We start from the raw sequence: 18,856 nt of genomic DNA on the forward strand, positions 1-18,856 counted from the left end.
TGAGTTGTTGAGTAAGTGAGACAGAATTATCGTATTAAAAGATAATAATGAGTTTAATTATTGTCAGCATCTTCTTAGGTCTTAGCTAATATCAATGTATATAATATTTTTAATGTAATTTATTTCTTCAATACAAAATAAGTATTTGATCCATAAACCCATAAACAATGAGGTTTTTTTAGTATTATTGACTCTGTTACAATGTAATATCTGTTCATAATTACTTTCTCAACCAACTAAAGCACAAATAGATAACAACACCTCCACTTAATCTCGAATTCACTCTCTTTCATATTGAATGTAATTTGGTGTCACTATACCACAATAATCACCAGTTTCCTTTACTATTAAAAAAAATACATTTGATCTTAAAAATAAAAAAACGGAAAACAAATTGGATCTGTAATTTGAAACGAAGAGAGGACAAAGAAGTAATTTAACGTAGGATAGTGTCACGTGGAGGGCGTCGCGGGTGCGGCGTGCTGTCGCTTCATGCTTCCGTCACTTTCAACGTAGTTCCATTCACACAGAGCAATCTCCCAGATTTAATTGCTTGTTAAGGATAGCCTCTCACATTTTTTTTCTTTTTTGTAAACAAACCGATTTATTGTTCATCTAGCACCATTGATTGTTCATCTAGCACCATGAACTAAAATATGATTCATTTAGGCCATTATACTCTTAATAATTTTTCATCTAACATTTTTAGCCTAGTTCTAACAAGTTACCCATCTAATTTGATGACATGGAAAAATAAAATTAGAAAAAATGATGACATGTTATTTATGTGGATGTTTTGGATGATTTTACCCTATTTCATTAATGAAGAAAATGATTTCTTGCAAAGAAATATAGTACAAATCAAAGTTGTTATATAATGTTTTAACTACAGTGTACTGCACTACTGTGTATGTAGTGGGGTATTCAAAATTGTTCGGCAATGAAATTCTATGAAAATCGATATATAAAAATTAAATATAATAACTTAAGATATTGTATTGGGTAAATTTTATTATTTATAAAAAAAAATTAATTTTCATATATCGATTTCAATGGAATCTCATTGTTGAACGACATTGAATAGCCCGCTATACATACACAGTACACTGTAGTTGAAACTTTATATAGCAACTTTGATCTCTGTCCTATTTCATTGCAAGAAATCATCTAAAAATATAATATCTTAAGTCAATCAATTATCCAAAAATATTAATTTATTTTTAAAATAAAATAAAATTTACCCAATACAATATCTTAAGTTATTATAAAAATAATTTAATTTTCATATATCGATTTCCATGAAATCTCATTGCCGAACGATAGTGAATACCCCGCTATACATACACTGTAGTTAAAACTTGAACTAATATCATTTTTTGTCCCACGACTTTTGAGGTCTTATCACTTTTGGTGCACAACTTTAAATTTTTTCAATTTTGGTACCTAACTTTGTTATTTTTATCAGTTTTGGTCCTTCCGGCCAAATTGATGGCAAAATGCTGCAGAATTTTATATTTTAAGGACAAAATCATTATCCCAAAGAAAGATCTTCAATATCTAAACAAAAGAAAAATCATATTAAGAGAAAAATAAGGATTTGTCAATTGCCGATGCTATAAATCTCATAGATATCTATCTAGTTTCTGTCTGTCTTCCCCATTATTTGCGCCGATAAAACACCTATAAATATGATTTTACAGTGATTTTGTTTAGATAATGAAGACGTTTCATTGAGATGACGGTTTTACCCTTAAAATATAAAATTCGACAACATTTCACCGTCAATTTGGCCGGAAGGACCAAAACTGATAAAAATTATAAAGTTAGGGACCAAAATTGAAAAAATTTAAAGTTGTGCACCAAAATTGATAAAACTCAAAAGTCATGGGACCAAAAGTGATATTAATTCTTAAAACTTTATATAGCAATTTTGATTTCTACCCTATTTCATTGCAAGAAATTATTTTTTTCATTAATGAAATAGGGTAGAAATCATCCAAAACATCCACATAAATAAGATGTCATCATTTTGTCAATTTTTATTTTTCCATGTCATCAAATTAGATGGGTAACTTGTTAGAAATAAGCTAAAAATGCTAGATGAAAAATTATTAAGAGTATAATGGCCTAGATGAACCATATTTTAGTTCATGGTGCTAGATGAACAATCAATGGTAATACATGAGCCTATTTCACCCTTTTGCCAATTAAGTAACAACCGCTGCAAGTAATTAGAGGTAGAAACAGACTTATTTGTTAACTGATAGGACTGTCTGATTCACATCTCAGTTAGGAGATAATTTGGTTTGATCTTGAATTTGAGAAAATTTAAATTTTCCTTTTGTTTGGTTGGGTGGAAAATATTTTCATTTGAAAACATTTTCCTTGGCCACTCCTTGGTATTTTATTTTTCATGAAAAACAAGGAGGAGAATTATGTTCTCACTAATTTTCTTTAATTACCATTATTATTATTGTTGTTATTATTATGTAGGGGTATAATTGTCTATATATTCATTATTCTTTATAATTCCAAATCTAACCAAACAATGAAATTTATATTCCCAGTAATTTCTTTTCCACCAACCAAACAATGGAATCTATTTTTCTGGTAATTTATTTTGCATTGAATTTGAATTCCGTTTCCTTCAAATATTTTCCAGCGAACCATACGGGCTGTTAGTGAAAGATAAAAACATTTGAGTAAAGTTACTCATAATTTTTTTAATATCCTTAAGAACTAGATAGAATGAAGATTCCCCCTTAATTGAGTTGATACCCTGAACAACTTGTAGTGAGTCGGTTTCGACATGAATATTATCGAAGTTATGAAGTTTTAACCAACTCAAACTCTCCTGTATACCCATTGCTTAAGCTTCTCTTGAAGTAAACGTTCCCCTCCAATGAGATCTTTGCTGCGACAACTAAAAATTTATCTTTTAATATTATGTAAAAAGATCTATTTGATTACTTGTGAAATATTTTTATAATGATATATATTTGATTAGGCAAAAATTTGTATAATATTTTATACTTAAAAATATAATACTAATTAGAAATAAAATATTTATTATTTATATGAAAATAATATAATACTTTTACATTTTAGTTTAAAAGTGTTACATTTTTACCTAAAAAGTACTACGTATTATATTTCTCCTTATAAGTAGCAAACACTTGCCAATATCATCTTCACTAAAGCTCGAACCCACCCCCTTTCATATGTGAGTGCAACCAGATGCCACTAGACCACAAGGTCTTAGTCTTTATTTCTAATTAATTAGTATAACAATTTTCTGTATAAATATTACATTTTCATATTAATCTGACCCGACTCAACTCATGGATAAGGATATGCGAGACGGTCTCACAAAAGTGCGACTCATTTGATTATTTTGTAATTAAATATATATATATATATATATATATATATATATATATATATATATATATATATATATATATATATATATATATATATATATATAGTTATGAAGAATTAAATAAAATACTATACTAATATTTGGTTTTTTAGTTTAAATGAAGAATTAAATATTTAAAATTTAACTATATTTCTCTTTTAATATTTTCAACAAAAATGAGGAATGAGAATTTTTTTTCCGAACAAAAACATATAGGAAGAACACATTGAGATCATGAGGACAAAGACATAGAGTATACTCCTTGTTTTTTCACATTGCTATCCGAATATTCCTAATGGGGTGTTTGGTAGATATAAATTGTTATTCTTTTTCTACTTAATTCAAAAAAGTGAAAATTTTCAGAGTTTGAATTACAAATTTTTAAATTTGGTGAATTGCAAATCCCATTTCTTCTTAGAAATTGTAATTTCAGAATACAGAGTACATGAGAAGACAGTTTGAGGTATGAGGATCAAATTGTCCTCCATAATAATCATACATCTTTATATAAAAATTGTAATTGTACAAGCATTTTGGTATTTGTACTACTTATTCTATTTAAATTATCATATATATCAAATACTATACTTGAAATTCTCAGTAATTATATTATTGCCTATCAAGCTCTTGTAAGTAAATATCAAGAGTATTTGAGAGAATGGACAAATGTTCGAAGCTCGACAACTTCAGTGTAGGATTATGTCTAAAGTGAGCATATCTCTTGTGTACACCGGCATTTGACCGTGTTTGTTGAGTTACTGAGTTACCGTTAGTTATCTCTTCTCACATGATTTATTAGGTTGGAACGTGAGAGCTTGTACGATTGGTGATTCAATCTTTAGAAGAAGAAAAAGTAAATATCAACAGTAAATGCATCAGTGGAAACGAAACATTAAAAAAATTGAACACCTAAAAGCAAAAGGGGCAAGTTTTGGTCAAAGACTCAAAGTCAGAAGTGGAAAATCCAATTAAGCTAGGATTTAGGCGTAATAATTGAATTAATTTAATAATTTATTATTTTTAAAAAATAACCTTAACAGTGTTATCATCATGAACTAGTTTATTATTTAAAAAAATAATATTATCAGTTATCATCATGTTCGTGAAACACATAATTAATGTTTTTAATCCTATAGTCTCTTAAACTTTAAATTTTGAATGTTTTTTTTCTTTTGCAAGTGTCACATATTTATCGAAAAGTTATTAGGGGTGACTGGGATTTGATTTTGGAAAATGACGAACTGGAATTAATTGTTATGATTTGAATCGTTTATTTGAACTTTATCTTTTAATAGTTCAAATTCAACAATTAATTTTTATAAATAATGTTTTCATTCGAAACTTTTTTTAAATGATTGTATCAAATATTTAAACTTTAAATTTAAACTAAAAAATAAAAAATAATTTTAAAATTTTACATAATTTTAATAAGATTAAATTGGCTACATATCTTTTTAGAAATGAATTAGTTTTAACTTTAATTAGTTTACCAAAATCAAAATAATTTTGGAGTCTAAACTGATCGACGATCATATGCTTTTTAAAAATACATTAGTTTTTTCTTCTTTTTTTTTGAATTACAACCGAAACTGGAACCTTTTCGGTTCCGTTCGAACCGAACGGTCTTCATCCTAAAAGTTAATAACTATGCAAGTTGAGCTTTGGACTGTTTAAACCTTAATTCTCCAAATGACATTTGGCCTATCATAATAGTTAATTGTATCAGTATGGCTTAACTATGGTGTTTATAATTATCAATTTTTGTTTCCCTAGTATAACAAAAGAATGTAAATGACAATTTTGTGTTACAGTTGTAGACTTGTAGCTCTAAGAGCAAGGTCAATGATGAATGTTTTTCTAAGATTTTTATCGGACCACGTGGAAGAAAGATAAAAAGAGAAAAAAAAAATTGCAGTTGGCGGCCATTTACACAATTTATTTTCACTCTCAAAAATCATGTCAAGTAGGTATTTAATACATATAGATTTCTAACATGTTTAGTCATGAAATACGGAATATAATAGCATTCTTGAGAATATGTATATTTTGTTGTCTAGTAACTAATATGTCAGCGAACCAACCGGCTCATGCTCTTGCAAAGGCGGTGGGCTCTCGTTCTAGTCCTATGTATTAGGAGGCCGTTCCTCTTGACTTTATTTTAAGTTTGCTTTAATAATAGTTTGATTTGTTGGCTTTCAAAATAAAAAATACAACAGTATAACCAAAGGAACCAAACAATGGAATGGAATTTATATTATATTCATTGTCTATTCCAATCTTTGTGGAATATGATTTTTATTTTCCTCAAAATTCATTCCATAATCAAACTTGCCGTTAGTTCTTAAATTATTATCAAAGTGACAAGTTTAGTCTCTATTAAGATTTCGTTAAACCATAAGGATCAAATTTGTCCCTCATTAGACAAAAGTTAATATACACCACAAATAATTGAAAGACTATCTTATACCCCAATTATAACTAAAAGACTAAAAATATCAATTTTTTTCTATTCAAAAAAAAAATATCAATTTTTTTCTTTATATATTTATTGACTTTCCCAATATTAATATATACTCTTCTAAGAACTAATGAAATGATGTAGTTAAAAAGCCAAAAGACTACCCTGAATTTTTTGGGGGGGTCCTTTCACTTTGACCTAACTTTTGTTTTTTGTCTTTATTTTATACATTTAAAAAAAAAAAAAAAAAAAGCCTCCAATTTCCAGCTCAAATTATGGTTAAAATTAGCTGTGTGATCATCATATTATCTGAGCAAACATTTGGGGGCCTCAGACCCCAAATTGACATCATGAAAATGCATGTATTTTCCTATTTAATACTCTCTTCCTCAGACCCTCACAGGCTCACAGACTGTTAGTTTGTCCCTCCAAACAGTTCCCCCTTCAAGATCCAATACAGGCAAAACTAGCTGTTAAACAGTACCACTGCATCTGCATGTTTTATGTCTCCCCAAGAGATATTTAGCAGCAGATGAAGTGCAAGCAGCAGAGATTCTTTGGCCATGATTGGACCGCCGGCCATCATTGATCTACGTTTTTTCTTTATTCGTGTAACGGTTTAGATTGACGATTAAAACGATAAAATTTCTAAGGCTGGTCAAAAAACGTTAGGAGGACGGATAATGAAGTGGGACTTGGTGTTTTGTCACATATTGACAATTCTTGTCGAGGACAAAGTGTAAAGTAATTAATCTCTCTTTCTTTATATAATAATTCAATAGGGCAACTGGGCAAGTGCTATACAATCTATATATCCAGTGCATGTCTATATGTCATGTCTGTAGTACTTATAGTGTAGTGTTCATAACTACCATGTTTAGAGATTTGATTTTGTTATAGGTTACAGCAATGGTGCATGATATGTTATGTTTTATTATGGTGTGAAATTTAAAAAAAAAATAAAAATAAAAAATTGGGGTCTAGTCCAAGTTGGCAAATGGTCATAAGGGAACAAAATGTACAGAGGCAAAGATGTCAAAGTCTTCAACTTTTTGTAGTAATCTTGACACTGGTAGGGTACAATGGATGGGTAGGGGTGGGGTGGGGGGGAGGGATTAAAGAAGAAAAGGAAAATGAGTTGGACAGGGTGATTGGAGTGAAGCAGAAAGGAGGCCATGTGAAGGTGCAGGTATAGAGGAGAAAAATGAAGATGGTGTAGGGACCTTTCACTCATTCCTCAACCAAGAAGCAATTATTTTGCCACTATCATTGGCTCACATGTTAGCCATCCTTCCACCAATCCTCACGTGATTGATTCTTCCTGGCTTTCACATCTCCTCCAACTCATGTTGTGTTATCTCCTCTTCCTCTTTGTAATTTAACTTGTCCGCTCTGTTCTTTGCGATGCATCATTCAATTTGGTATCAGAACAAACATACAGTTCTCGTATCTGAGGCCTAAGGGACTCTGTTCTTCGCAATGCATCATTCAATTTGGTATCAGAACAAACATACAGTTCTCCCAAAATGGTGCCCCCAAAAGTTTCCAATTCAAAGTAAGGGAGGGGATATAGTTCTCCAATTCATCCTTTTTGGTGATTTTATGGCTTATGGTAGTTGGGTTGAATCGTCATTCCCTATTTGGATTGAGCAGTAAATGGTGCCCCCAAAAGTTTCCATATCTGCAGCAGCTAACACCAAATGCATTCATAAAATAGGTTGTTCCACCTCAGATGCCAATCACATGATAATGCTTCTTTCAACTCTACTAACATGAAACTCTACTACTAACATGAGTTGTGCTCTCCTATAAACAGCTTCAACTTTGTTACTTTGAGCCATTTTGGCTTTTCATGACCCTTTGTTTGCTAGGTCTAAGATCTTAAACTCATGATAATAAAAATCAAAACACTATACAGACTTGATTTAGATCCCGTCTACTTACTATGAAGCATTCAATCTAGACTCTTCCAACAGGGGAAAGTGGTGGAATTGAGACGGGCTTGGCAGGAAACTCCGCCTGGGCTCTGTCAGAAACATTTGACACCATGGTGGGTCGAGAAGAATCCTCCCCAAATGCATTGGCGGATTCGCAAAATTCATCTCTTCTAGTATTTAAAACAGCCAGGCAAATGGAAAATGCTTGTAAGATTTTGAGAGATGAGGTGTACTCCACAGAAAAGATACCATCCTTGAAAGGACTCAGCCTGAGGGCAGACTTATTTTCTTGATCTTCTCCCTATCAAAAGATTGGAAATGAATAAAGACCGGTAAAACTGACATTCACAATTGGTATTGGTTTCAAGTTTCAACTGAAATATGGAACTCGAAAATGAATATAACTAGCATTCACAATGGGGGAACAAAACTTTGGACGAACAAAGAACAATTATATCCCTGAACATAATACCTGAGGATAAAGCTCAAACTGTTCAGCATTTGATGAAACTTTAGTTGAACTGGATTCCCTGCTCATTCCATTGTGATTGGCAAGGATTCTTAGTTTACAACCCAAATCCCAACCCCCACAGTCACACGACCCACCTGATTTCCATCTTTCAATGAGTGAAGAAGGTTCACCTTTTCTGGGTAGTCCATGATTACCACCGGGAAGAATAACGTTCATGTTAACGTCTTGGGTCTCAGAACACACTCCAACTTCTGCAGTGCCCTTGTGGGAAAATTTTACAACAATGGCTGCAAGCTCATCATCAGTCAGCTGCGGGTCTGCAGTTTGCTGACCTGCCTGTTTTACTCCCGTGGTAAACAACACAAACTCTCTAATGATTGATTGATAGCCTGACTTCTGGCCAATAACATCTGGGAATGGAACATCAGAAACCTTCATTTGTGCAATGACACTAGGAATATATCCATGACTTCTATCCTTTTTCTTCATTTCATGGATGGTAAAGAATGTGTAGATCAAATTGTGCTTCTCCTTTGTGGATGAAGTCGACTGCTTCATTGTGGCTGCTATAACGTTACCTTCATTCTCAGCTGCAAATTTATATAGAGGAACACTATTCTTGATAGCTACTTGCAGAAGAGCTCGCATTGTGGAGGGTCCATGTCTCCCAGCAGGAGATGGATCACCAATTTCAATTGTTTTACATCCTTTTAAATCTAATTTTACTTTCATCATGTATGGAGTAAGAGATTCTCCTCGCCTAGGGGCTGATTTGGAACGCTTATCTCTAGATGTTGAATCTCCCTGCAATGATCCAGCAAAATTGTCAGAACTGCCTGTCTTTGGCTTCAGCAATGGCTCCAGCAACCTTCTCAACGGAGTAGATGCTGCCCTATTTTTGGCATCTGCTTTGTCGGAAGTTGATGGAACAGAGGAAGCGCAAGCCTCAGCCCTCACTTGGTGCTTGGCACCGGGAAGCATAGTTGAAGTGCCTTTAGCATTACTGGTCCGGTCTATCCTACCCATCGCAATGCCAAACCAACGAGTTGGAGAAGGACTTCTGGCAGTAGGTTCTAAAGTTTCTTCTTTTGGATTTGATCCACGAGAAGATATGACCTTAGCTGGATTTTGCAGCACGCCAGCTGACCTCCCCTGCAGGTTCCAGCTTTTGGGAGGAGTAGATGACCTTTTGCCGGGACTGATTGAAGGTTCATTTGGTTTTGATGATAGTTTAATACCATTTGAAAAGCTTCTTCTGGTTGCTTCTATTTTCCTGGCTGAATCAGTTGTGCTGGACGTTAAACTACAACTATACCGTTGTGCATCTTTAGACACATGGAGGCCAGCTGCTGTATTGCAGTCGGGATCAGCATTGCATTGTGAGCTACACAACTTATCGTCTACCTTCATAATAGGTTCCCCGTCTAGAATCATCATCTTTCCCTTCGATTTGGATATCGAGATATCAACCTTTATATCTTGTGACTTCCTAGTCTTAGTAGCATGATGGCACTCTGAATGTTTACTCAATTCCTCTACTTTCTCAACCGAATCATGAAGTGTACTCGGGACACTTTGTTGCACTTTCAAGGGTTTAGCTTGGCAAGGTTTTAGGTCCCGCAACTTTTCACCAGTTTCAGAGGAGTGTTGAGTGGAAAATAGATGAGATTGCAGTGTAGGGTGATGCATCCTGTGATTCGAAGGAGAGCAGCTATGCCCGCTACTAGAATTGGATGATGACTCTTCGGTTGAGGAGAACGAAGACGTATTGCTGCTGGACGGTGAAAATCCACTAGTGCTAGAAGGAATTTGCTTGTGTTTACTTTGCCATCTCTCTAGATGCCTCCAATCAAGAACCCCAACATTAAAAGCCTTCTCCTGCAGGTTTTTTCCTCTTTGCAGATAACTTGGCAAACTCGACATGTATCTAACAACCTCGTCATCATCACTTGCCTTCTTTTCACCTCGTTTCTTCTGGCTTAACTTGGCAGGTTTCGGTGGAACCATATCCACATTTTCTAACGCACCACGATTGAAATTAGAAACTTCGGGCTTCTCAAACGTCAGCCTATCTCCAAACTTTGAACTTTGCTTTGATGTACGTCCACCATCTATCCCGTTCATCGTCTGCTGACCACTCGAGCCTTTCTCAGAGCGGCACTCCATGAGCTGCACAGATGTAACCGCAAACTATCTGTCTATTCTAGCCTCAAAGATTACAACTTTTAGAATGCAAGACAGGTTCCTCAGTATACAATCAAGTGATTTCATGATTGGACCTGAAGAAAATGGATGACAACTGCAAAAAAGACAAAGTTTGCAGCAAGTAGTCAATAAAAAATTTCAAACAAAAAAAAAGACAGTAAAATAAACTAATGGAGTGGTCCTCAAAAGATAAGGTAAATCCATCCATCCTCACCAAAGCTGGAACTCTTCTAAAGGACAAAGCGCCGTACTGATTACAGATCACGGATTACCCAATTTCAAAGTTTTGAATAGCGAAACCACATTGAGGATGCATGTGAAGATACAAGCCAAGGAACATAACAGAGAACCTTCCAACACAAGCCCTCCATCACCAAAGAATTTAACTTTTCAAACCATGTTTTACTTGTTTCCTATTCAACTATCTCTCATAAACTCTGGAGAAATAAGAACCACAAACAATGGGCAAAAAGACAGGAAATAGTTATTGTTATCTTCCACCATCTGCAAAGAAGCCAAATTTAATCTTGCAATTTTTTTTGGGGTTCTCTACAACAATTGCAGACCTTAAAAGACTGCCCAAATTTCTGAAACTTTGTTTTGCTAATGCAAATGTTTCATGTTCTGAAAAGGTAATCATAAAACATCAACAATGATAGCCCAAACCCTTGGTTTCAGCTTTCAATCACAAAAATACAAGAAAATAGCGACCCCACAGAACAAACCTCAAGATATAATTACACAATTATGGAAATGATTTGAAGCATACCTAACTCAGACAACTCAAAATTGCAGTGCAGAAAGAAACCCTTAATGGCCTCAGAAATAGCTGTCGGTGGACCAGAAATGCCGGCGGTGAAGCCCAGACTTGCAATCCAAGAAAAGAGTGAAAATTAACAAAAACCCAGAAGAAAAAACAAAGCCTTTCTCAGAACCCAGACGCCTCTTTGAATTCCAGAACCATTTTTGGTCCTTTCACAGCTGGGCTGAAGCTCATTCTCCTGATTCTTGAAACCTTTCAGGGCATGGTGTGAGGGAATATACAGAATCACAGAGAAAGGGAAAAAGAGAGGCTATGAGTAAAAGCAAAGGTGGGTAAAAGGTAGAGGAGATATGGGAAAAGAGCAAACTTTTGGCTGGAGTTCACTTTGTTTTCTGGATTTATGTCAGGAGAAAAAGGGTGTGGGGAACTGGGGATAGCGTCTTGTGATTCCTCTATAAGATTCTTTGCTGGGTAAATCTTTGAGCTCTCATCTTCATCTTCTTGTGGGCCTCATGCAAGTTTACTGCAGCACTGCATCAGCATTTCTACTCTTTACGTTTAAGAGATGGGTTTAATTGCTCTGTCTCGTTCTGAAATCTGGTGAAGTGGTGAACAGTGAGGTTGACTACGCTTCACTCAAGTATTTCTGCACAGGGATAAACAGTGCCATTCATTTGACGTCGTTAATATTAACCATAGAAATATACGTTGTTAAAAATTTTACTACCTCCGTCCCAAAATGGTTGTATGGTTTGTTTAACGAGGCTTGACTGAAGTAATTTTTAATTATAAAATTTATATATTTAGAAACTACATTAAAAGTACTATTAAACACAAAAAATTAAATTTAAAAATAATAAAAAATTACTAAGGAAAATAAGCAAAGAATGAAGAGTTGGTTTGACCAATGAATAGTAAATAGGACAGGTAAAATGGGACGGAGAGAGTACATGTTTTTTTTTGTTGGATTTTGGTTGTGGTGAATGAGAGATGAGAAAGGATAGATAAAGGTGGCAAATTATTTATTATTTTGTGGACATGGGTCCACTTTGTAAGATGGATTCAAGTTTTAAATGTTCACAATTTACCAATTAAATATTAAAATGTAACTGATATAGGAAAGATATAATGTGAGTGTACGAGTTTATAATGTACGAGTTTAACGTTATAATTTTGCTTGATGGTTTCACAAAAGTTGTAGTCATTTAAGTTTTCTTTTCAATGGTACAAAAATCACTTGATTTGGACATTTTTATGTTGAGATATTGTCGAAATACTAAGCATTGAACAAGTTTGGTTTGCCAAAATGATCAGTACCATTAAAAGCACAATTATTTAGCTATCTTGGAAGTATTTTAGGCAACTCATTAGCTTCATGTGGACTCTTATCATCTTTTGATTACTTTGCTTTCAAATTTGTGATTTAATTGCTATTTTTTGCCTTCAAAGTTTTCTAACTCCTTACTTATTGTGGATAAGTACTCCTAGGAGCAAAATGGCACAAATAAACTATAATTCACATTAAGTTTGAAATGATTCACGAATAAATTAAAATAGTTTAACTAAAGGGTGAAAATATGGATAATAAATTAAAACACTTATAACTGACCTCGTCATTTTTACCAACAACTTTTAACCGTTAATCTCTCGTATGGATAGATCATATCAATCATTATTTTTTACGTGGAACATGTTCTCATATGAACTATCCATTCAGGCATAACTTTTGTTGTTGTTTTTGTTTTGTTGATTTTTTGTTTTTTGTTTTGTTTTTTTTTTTAATATAGCTTTTGTCAATTTTTTTTCCTCTTTACTACTCCTCTTTTCTACTTTGACATGCACAAACTAAAAAAAATTCTAAACAAATGAGGCTGCTATTAGAAATGTACAATAATAATAAAATTGATTTAGCTTCGTAAAATTGTGGCGAGAAGCGTAGAACCGTAGAAGAAGATCGCTAGCTTTCATCCAACGGTCGGAACTCGGAAGCGAATAGTTAATAGCGGGTGGTCGTGTCACATCAAGGGTGTCTCCCCCATGGGGCCCACAACACAACCCAAATTCTAAACCTTATTTATTGGACGCTTATGTTAAAGCAACGCTTATGTAAAGCAGACTTTATTTGTAAGACAAAGTTGGCTGATAAAAATGTCATGAATCATGATGAAAAGGTTTGGATCCTTAATCACTGCGGGGCCGCCTCTTGTACTTGATCGAATCATCACCATCCGATTTTTTACTGTTCATATATTCATAAATCGCACGATTTTATGCATTCATCGTAAATATTGTGTCTTACAATAACATCAAAATAGTGCCCACAGATTTATGTAATTCAGTTCTACGGCCCTGGCATAATTCCATAAGCCTCCTTAATTAATAAATATACATATGCTCCAAAAGGAGTGAATTAATTAGTAGATCATAATTCTTGTATCACAAAATTATAAGTTTGATTATTGCTAATATTCTTTCGGTTGATTATGTCATATATGATTTTTCTAGTATAATTTACTTTTTTTATATGGTTTGCAGTAAGTTGATATTCTCATGTAGTGATTGTGAATTCTCCTTATTATCCGGACAAAAAAAAGAATTCAAACTTATGTTATAACAAAAGGAGGCAGTGAATCCTATCCGTCACTTTTATTTGTTGGAAGTAATGAAGCCATTGTTATAAAGAGGTGGGGTATGTTTCACTAAATGTGTTTACAGATTAAATTGCAACACACATGAGGATTCGAGTCCTAATTTATGTGTTTGATATTTTTTGGAGGGTTTAAACTCGGTTTGTGGATATTGTGAATATTAATATTTCTAACTTGGGAAAATGACACTTTTCTCCCCTATGTTATGTGCTTATAGCACTTTCTCCCCCTGTGTTATTAAAATGGCAGTTTTCCCCCCTGAGTTATTTTAAAAGTGGTAGTTTTCTCCCCTGTAATGTTAAATTGACATTTTTGCCCTTAAAAATAACTATTACATTTATTTTTATTCTCCAACCAATTATTACTGATAGCGTAAATGTAAACGGGTCTACGATTACGCTACGAATACGTGTGTTACGTGTGGTGAAGAATGTCGCTCGGCCGGTCAATCGGTCGGTCTACCGGTTAACGACTGAGCGGTAAGAAGCTATGTCGCTCTACGGGTGACGAACAGTAACAAGGAGAGAGCAAGAGAGACGAATGAGCAAATCACAAGTGTATTAGTGTAGTATTGATGAGTTCTCCTTAGTGAGGGGAATGACCCCTATATTTATACAAAGTGGATCACTATGCACATGGTGTCTGATATGCAAGTGGATGGCATATTTGCATGGGCTGAACAGTCACTCCGCAAAATGCGCATTGGTTCGCTCGAAGTGGTTGAATTACTCGAGGTGATGAAAAAACGGTTCCCGAAAAGTTGTCGGTCGTGAGCCTCCAATCCACAAGGTGTGTTGCTCCGATCATGCGGCCGATGGACCGGTTGGGTGACCGTCGACGGACCGATTGGGTGACCGTTGACAGACAGGTTGGGTGACTGTTGACGGACAGGTGATTTACAGACCGACAAGTACATGTGCATATTTACCCATCAATTACTAATATGTACGGAAGATCACAGTAACCTAATCGAACACCGTAGCAATTGAACTTAAATAGTATAGACGATTATGGTTACGGTTTAGAACCGAAAAAATAAAATAAAATAATTGTTGAATTTAGATTATTTTTAAATAAGAAATAAAATTATAAAAATAAATAAATAAATAAGTTTTGATTGGCGGTTTAAAATCGAAATTGGAACCGAACCGTACCAATTTATCAAAATAAGTGTTTGATCATTTTCACTATATATGACTGTGGTTAAATTCCGATTCACGGTTCAACAATTATTTAATTTTATTTTTTTCGGTTTTGAATCGTAACCAGAACCTCCATACTATTTCGGTATGATTGCTACAGTGTTTTGTTAGGTTCGAATCGAATCGTGATCATTCATACATATAAGTAATAATTTGTTGGAGAAAAATAATAAATGAAATAATTATTTTTAAAGGTAACAATGTCAATTTAACATTTCATAGGTAAAAACTGCCACTTTAATAACACAGGGGGGAAAAGTGCTATATGCACATAACATAGGGGGAAAAAGTGCCATTTTCCCTTCTAACTTTATGTAATTTTGTTGTCGTTTGTATCTAAAAAAATGAGTTATAGAGTATTAACATATGATTAAATAGTTCTTACATAATACTTTTATAGTGAAATTAAAATATAATTTAACAGTAAAGTACGTATACTACACTGTACACACTTTATTTGAAGTAGTAGGTAGGCTTACATTAATTTCATGCCTCATTGATATGAAAAAAGTAAGTTTATTCCATTATTGTACATCCTAGGATGGTAATGGATACCTAATATTAGGGTATTCATGAGATGTCTAACAAACAAATATTTCAATGTGAGCCATGTATACAATATGATTTAATTATTTTTTTTAAAAATCGAATATTAATAAAGCATCAAAATGAATAGACTGAATTTGATTTTCATGCTATTGACAATTAAACTTCGCCTTGCATGATGAGGAATGTGTGGCTCAAAATGGGGATCACGTAATTATTAATAAAAATTTTTAGTATGATTTATCTTTTCTATTTTATTTGCGATATATTACAAGAATATGATTTATTCAATGTATACCTTTAAATAATAGTTACGGATTTCTTTCGTTAAAAAAAAAAAAAAACTTTTATTGGTTGGAAGGGATAAAGTGAATTATGTGTGAAAGTAATGTCGATGAGAGTGTAAAAGGCTAAACCATAGAAGTTGTAGGATTTTTTACTAAAATAGTAAACTCTTTCAAGAAATAGTGACAATAATATGAATTGAAGCTTTTAAAACTTGTACACAATTAAGAAAAATTTGGGACTTGATTTTTTTTTTAAACGCAAATTCCAAACAAATTTATTGAAAATTATGAAAACATTTTTTTAATATTGCTGGTCAACATGAAACTTAAGTATACGAGCCACTTTCTTCTCTAGCCCGTAGAGATACGAAAGAGACACGCAAGTGCACTTGCGTTTCTCTTTGGCTAGCTCCGGTCAACAGACATGCAAGTGTCTCTCATTATTGTTTTAAGATTTACTTTCCTAATTAGGTGGAGTATCTTAAAATAGTTTCTGAATTGTATAAATACCTAAATTGAATTATGACTTGTAAGGGATTCAAAATACTTGGACTCCAAGCAGTAAACACTCCATACTCTCTCATATCTTTTTAATTTTATTGTCTTGTTTTCACACTACCATCCCCTGTCATGACTTGAAGTTAGGAGACGAACTAATTACGCTAAGACTTAGAGCTATTATCTTGTTTTTTTTTATCAATAGTGTAAGCACACACTACTTAAGGTGTAACACCATTAATACTCGACACTGGAAGTGAAGAAATGAAGTGTACTAGTTTATCCAGCGCCCGGTGTGAATGCCCATCTTTCTGAAGAGAAGCCTCCAGTTTTCTCTTCATCTCCATAGCTCTCTTCCTCAGCTCTTCGCTCTCCTCTCCCACCATCACTCTCCTAACAGTCTCTGCAATGGCACCTCTCTCCAACTCCTCCAACCCCACCCCCACCTTCCATTCCTGAACCAAAAACCTCGCATTCACCAACTGATCCGCAAAATGCGGCCTGCAAATCATCGGCACCCCCTCGCCCAGGCTCTCGAGCGTCGAGTTCCACCCGCAATGACTCCAGAACCCGCCCACCGACCCGTGCGCCAAAACCTCCTTCTGCGGGGCCCATTTCACTATCCGCCCTGTATCTCCCACCCGCGCCTCGAACCCCTCGGGCAGCCGCTCTGTCCATTCCGAGCCCTGGATCGACCCGGGCCGGACCACCCACAGGAACGGGCGCCCGCTCCCGGCCAGTCCCCACGCTATTTCCGCAAAATCCGTTTCGTTAGTTTCGGCTATGCTGCCAGCTGTGCTCACGTACAGGACTGATTGCGGGGCTTGCTTGTCCAGCCATGGAAAACAGCTCTCATCTTCTTCAATCAAGCTGGTTTTCCTGGTTGAGGCTATCTTGTGCATAGGGCCGATGGGGAAAATGGGGACTTTGTAACGCTCTTGAAGCCTTGACAGCCATGAATGCTCCAAATCCTCCACTGTGTTCCAGATTATGGCCTCTGAAGATCTTATGTCGTGTGTAGTTAAGAAGAACTGTCTTACAGCTTCCCTGACATCGGGATTCGCAAAATTAAACGGCATATCTCGATACCTCAGGGGATGAAACTCAGGAATTGGATCCTGCAGCCTTGACTCTGTAATCATCACATAAGCATAGATAAACACTGTTGAGCATAAATAATATATAAACATAAATGTGCAATCCAACTATCAACTTAAACTTTTAGTTGAAATGAAACACATGCCCTTCAATTTGGTATTAGAGCCAAAAGTGCTTGGAGCCTATCAAAGTAATTGGCCCGCACGTGAGGAGACATGTTGAGCATAAATAATATATAAACGTAACCAATCCAACTATCAGTTTAATACTTCCTTCAATTGATACAAAGTAATTGGCCCGCACACGTGAAACATGAATGTGCAATCCCACTATCAGCTTAATATTTCAATTGATACTAGACTAACAACATGTTTTGTTCGCAGAAAAGATAGAAATTGTAGTGTAGAAGAATACATGTACCTTTAAGGGGGAAAATAGTGTCTGTATTTTCAAGGATATGGAGTAAAATTTGCAGGTAAACGGCGTTGAAAGGGCGCAAAACGATGGTGGGGAGGTGAAGCTGAGAAGCCACAGGATCAACAAAGAACATCAAGTTGTCATAGATGATACAAGCAAGCTGATCACCCTTCTCTTCCACCTGTTTCACCAAATAGTCCCGGAAGGGCACCCTGCAATTCTCAACCATAGCATAGATAGCCTCCAGTTTTTTGGTGAGCTCAATTTTCTTCTCATTCATTCCATCAGCCAAACTGTGGAAGGCAAATTCGGGGTGATCTGAAGGCCTGGGCGCGTTAAGTTCAGTGTGTGCAACGACGATGGAGAATCCCCTCGAGTATAGGATGTGCCCCAATTGCAGCATTGGTGTCATGTGCCCTTGAAACGGGTATGGCACCAGAATAACATAACTCCGCCTCTGAGCTCCATTCTCCATTTCCATCTTCCCCTCTGACTGTCTGAGCTGATTGGTAATTTGGAAATTGCTTTGTAAGCAGTGGTGGAAAACAAGAAATTGTTTTAGTAATGGAGTACAGTGACCTTGAATGCTCAGAAGACACTGGCAGACAACCTTGAAGTGATTCTGGTTTTTGTTTTCCTAGTTTGTCTGTCAGTGTCAAAACATTAATGAACTTTGAATCGTTCAACATTATTTGACTTCCTGTTGCATAGCTAACAGCTGTATTGTGAAACCACAACGTTACAAATTCGACTCTAAACGGAAGCCGACTTATTGGTCTTCCGTTTGAGCTGGTCAATTTTGAGCAACCTAAACTAGATTTACTTTTTTGGCAACCTAAAGTAGTGTACTTCGTTGTAGTTGGACTGCACATAGTTGACCAGCTCCATCTCAACTAAAAGCTTA

At 35.0% G+C, this 18,856-nt stretch overlaps 2 protein-coding genes across 4 annotated transcripts; both read right to left on the minus strand.

Annotated features, from left to right (window-relative positions):
• Positions 1-7,559: 7,559 nt before the first annotated feature.
• LOC116016614 lies at positions 7,560-11,858 on the minus strand. Of its 3 annotated transcripts, none has more exons than XM_031256964.1 (4): positions 11,263-11,858; positions 10,708-10,930; positions 8,289-10,587; positions 7,560-8,117 (listed from the first exon to the last, which is right to left on the minus strand). In XM_031256964.1, the coding sequence occupies exons 3-4, from the start codon at positions 10,452-10,454 to the stop codon at positions 7,839-7,841; spliced, it is 2,445 nt and encodes an 814-aa protein (XP_031112824.1). In that variant the 5' UTR covers positions 10,455-10,587; positions 10,708-10,930; positions 11,263-11,858; the 3' UTR covers positions 7,560-7,838. The 3 variants fall into 3 exon arrangements, with proteins under 3 accessions (XP_031112824.1, XP_031112823.1, XP_031112822.1); XM_031256963.1 differs by having other exon boundaries at positions 10,708-10,997; XM_031256962.1 differs by lacking the exon at positions 10,708-10,930.
• A 4,628-nt stretch (positions 11,859-16,486) lies between these two features.
• Positions 16,487-18,611, minus strand: LOC116015588 (UDP-glycosyltransferase 76E1-like). Its single transcript, XM_031255694.1, has 2 exons — positions 17,956-18,611; positions 16,487-17,569 (listed from the first exon to the last, which is right to left on the minus strand). Exons 1-2 carry the CDS (start codon positions 18,431-18,433, stop codon positions 16,659-16,661), a joined length of 1,389 nt encoding a protein of 462 aa, XP_031111554.1. The 5' UTR covers positions 18,434-18,611; the 3' UTR covers positions 16,487-16,658.
• Between the last annotated feature and the right edge of the window lie 245 nt (positions 18,612-18,856).

The sequence above is a fragment of the Ipomoea triloba genome, chromosome 4 (assembly GCF_003576645.1).
Source record: "Ipomoea triloba cultivar NCNSP0323 chromosome 4, ASM357664v1".
NCBI classification, from domain to species: domain Eukaryota; kingdom Viridiplantae; phylum Streptophyta; class Magnoliopsida; order Solanales; family Convolvulaceae; genus Ipomoea; species Ipomoea triloba.

Excerpts from the sequence above, each read along its gene's own strand:
- LOC116015588 (XM_031255694.1), bottom strand. The coding sequence starts at position 18,433 with ATGGAAATGGAGAATGGAGCTCAGAGGCGGAGTTATGTTATTCTGGTG. Across the intron at positions 17,570-17,955 it reads CACTATTTTCCCCCTTAAAG|AGTCAAGGCTGCAGGATCCA; the intron begins GTACATGTATTC and ends TGATGATTACAG.
- LOC116016614 (XM_031256962.1), bottom strand. The coding sequence starts at position 10,454 with ATGGAGTGCCGCTCTGAGAAAGGCTCGAGTGGTCAGCAGACGATGAAC. Across the intron at positions 8,118-8,288 it reads AGTTTGAGCTTTATCCTCAG|GGAGAAGATCAAGAAAATAA; the intron begins GTATTATGTTCA and ends ATCTTTTGATAG.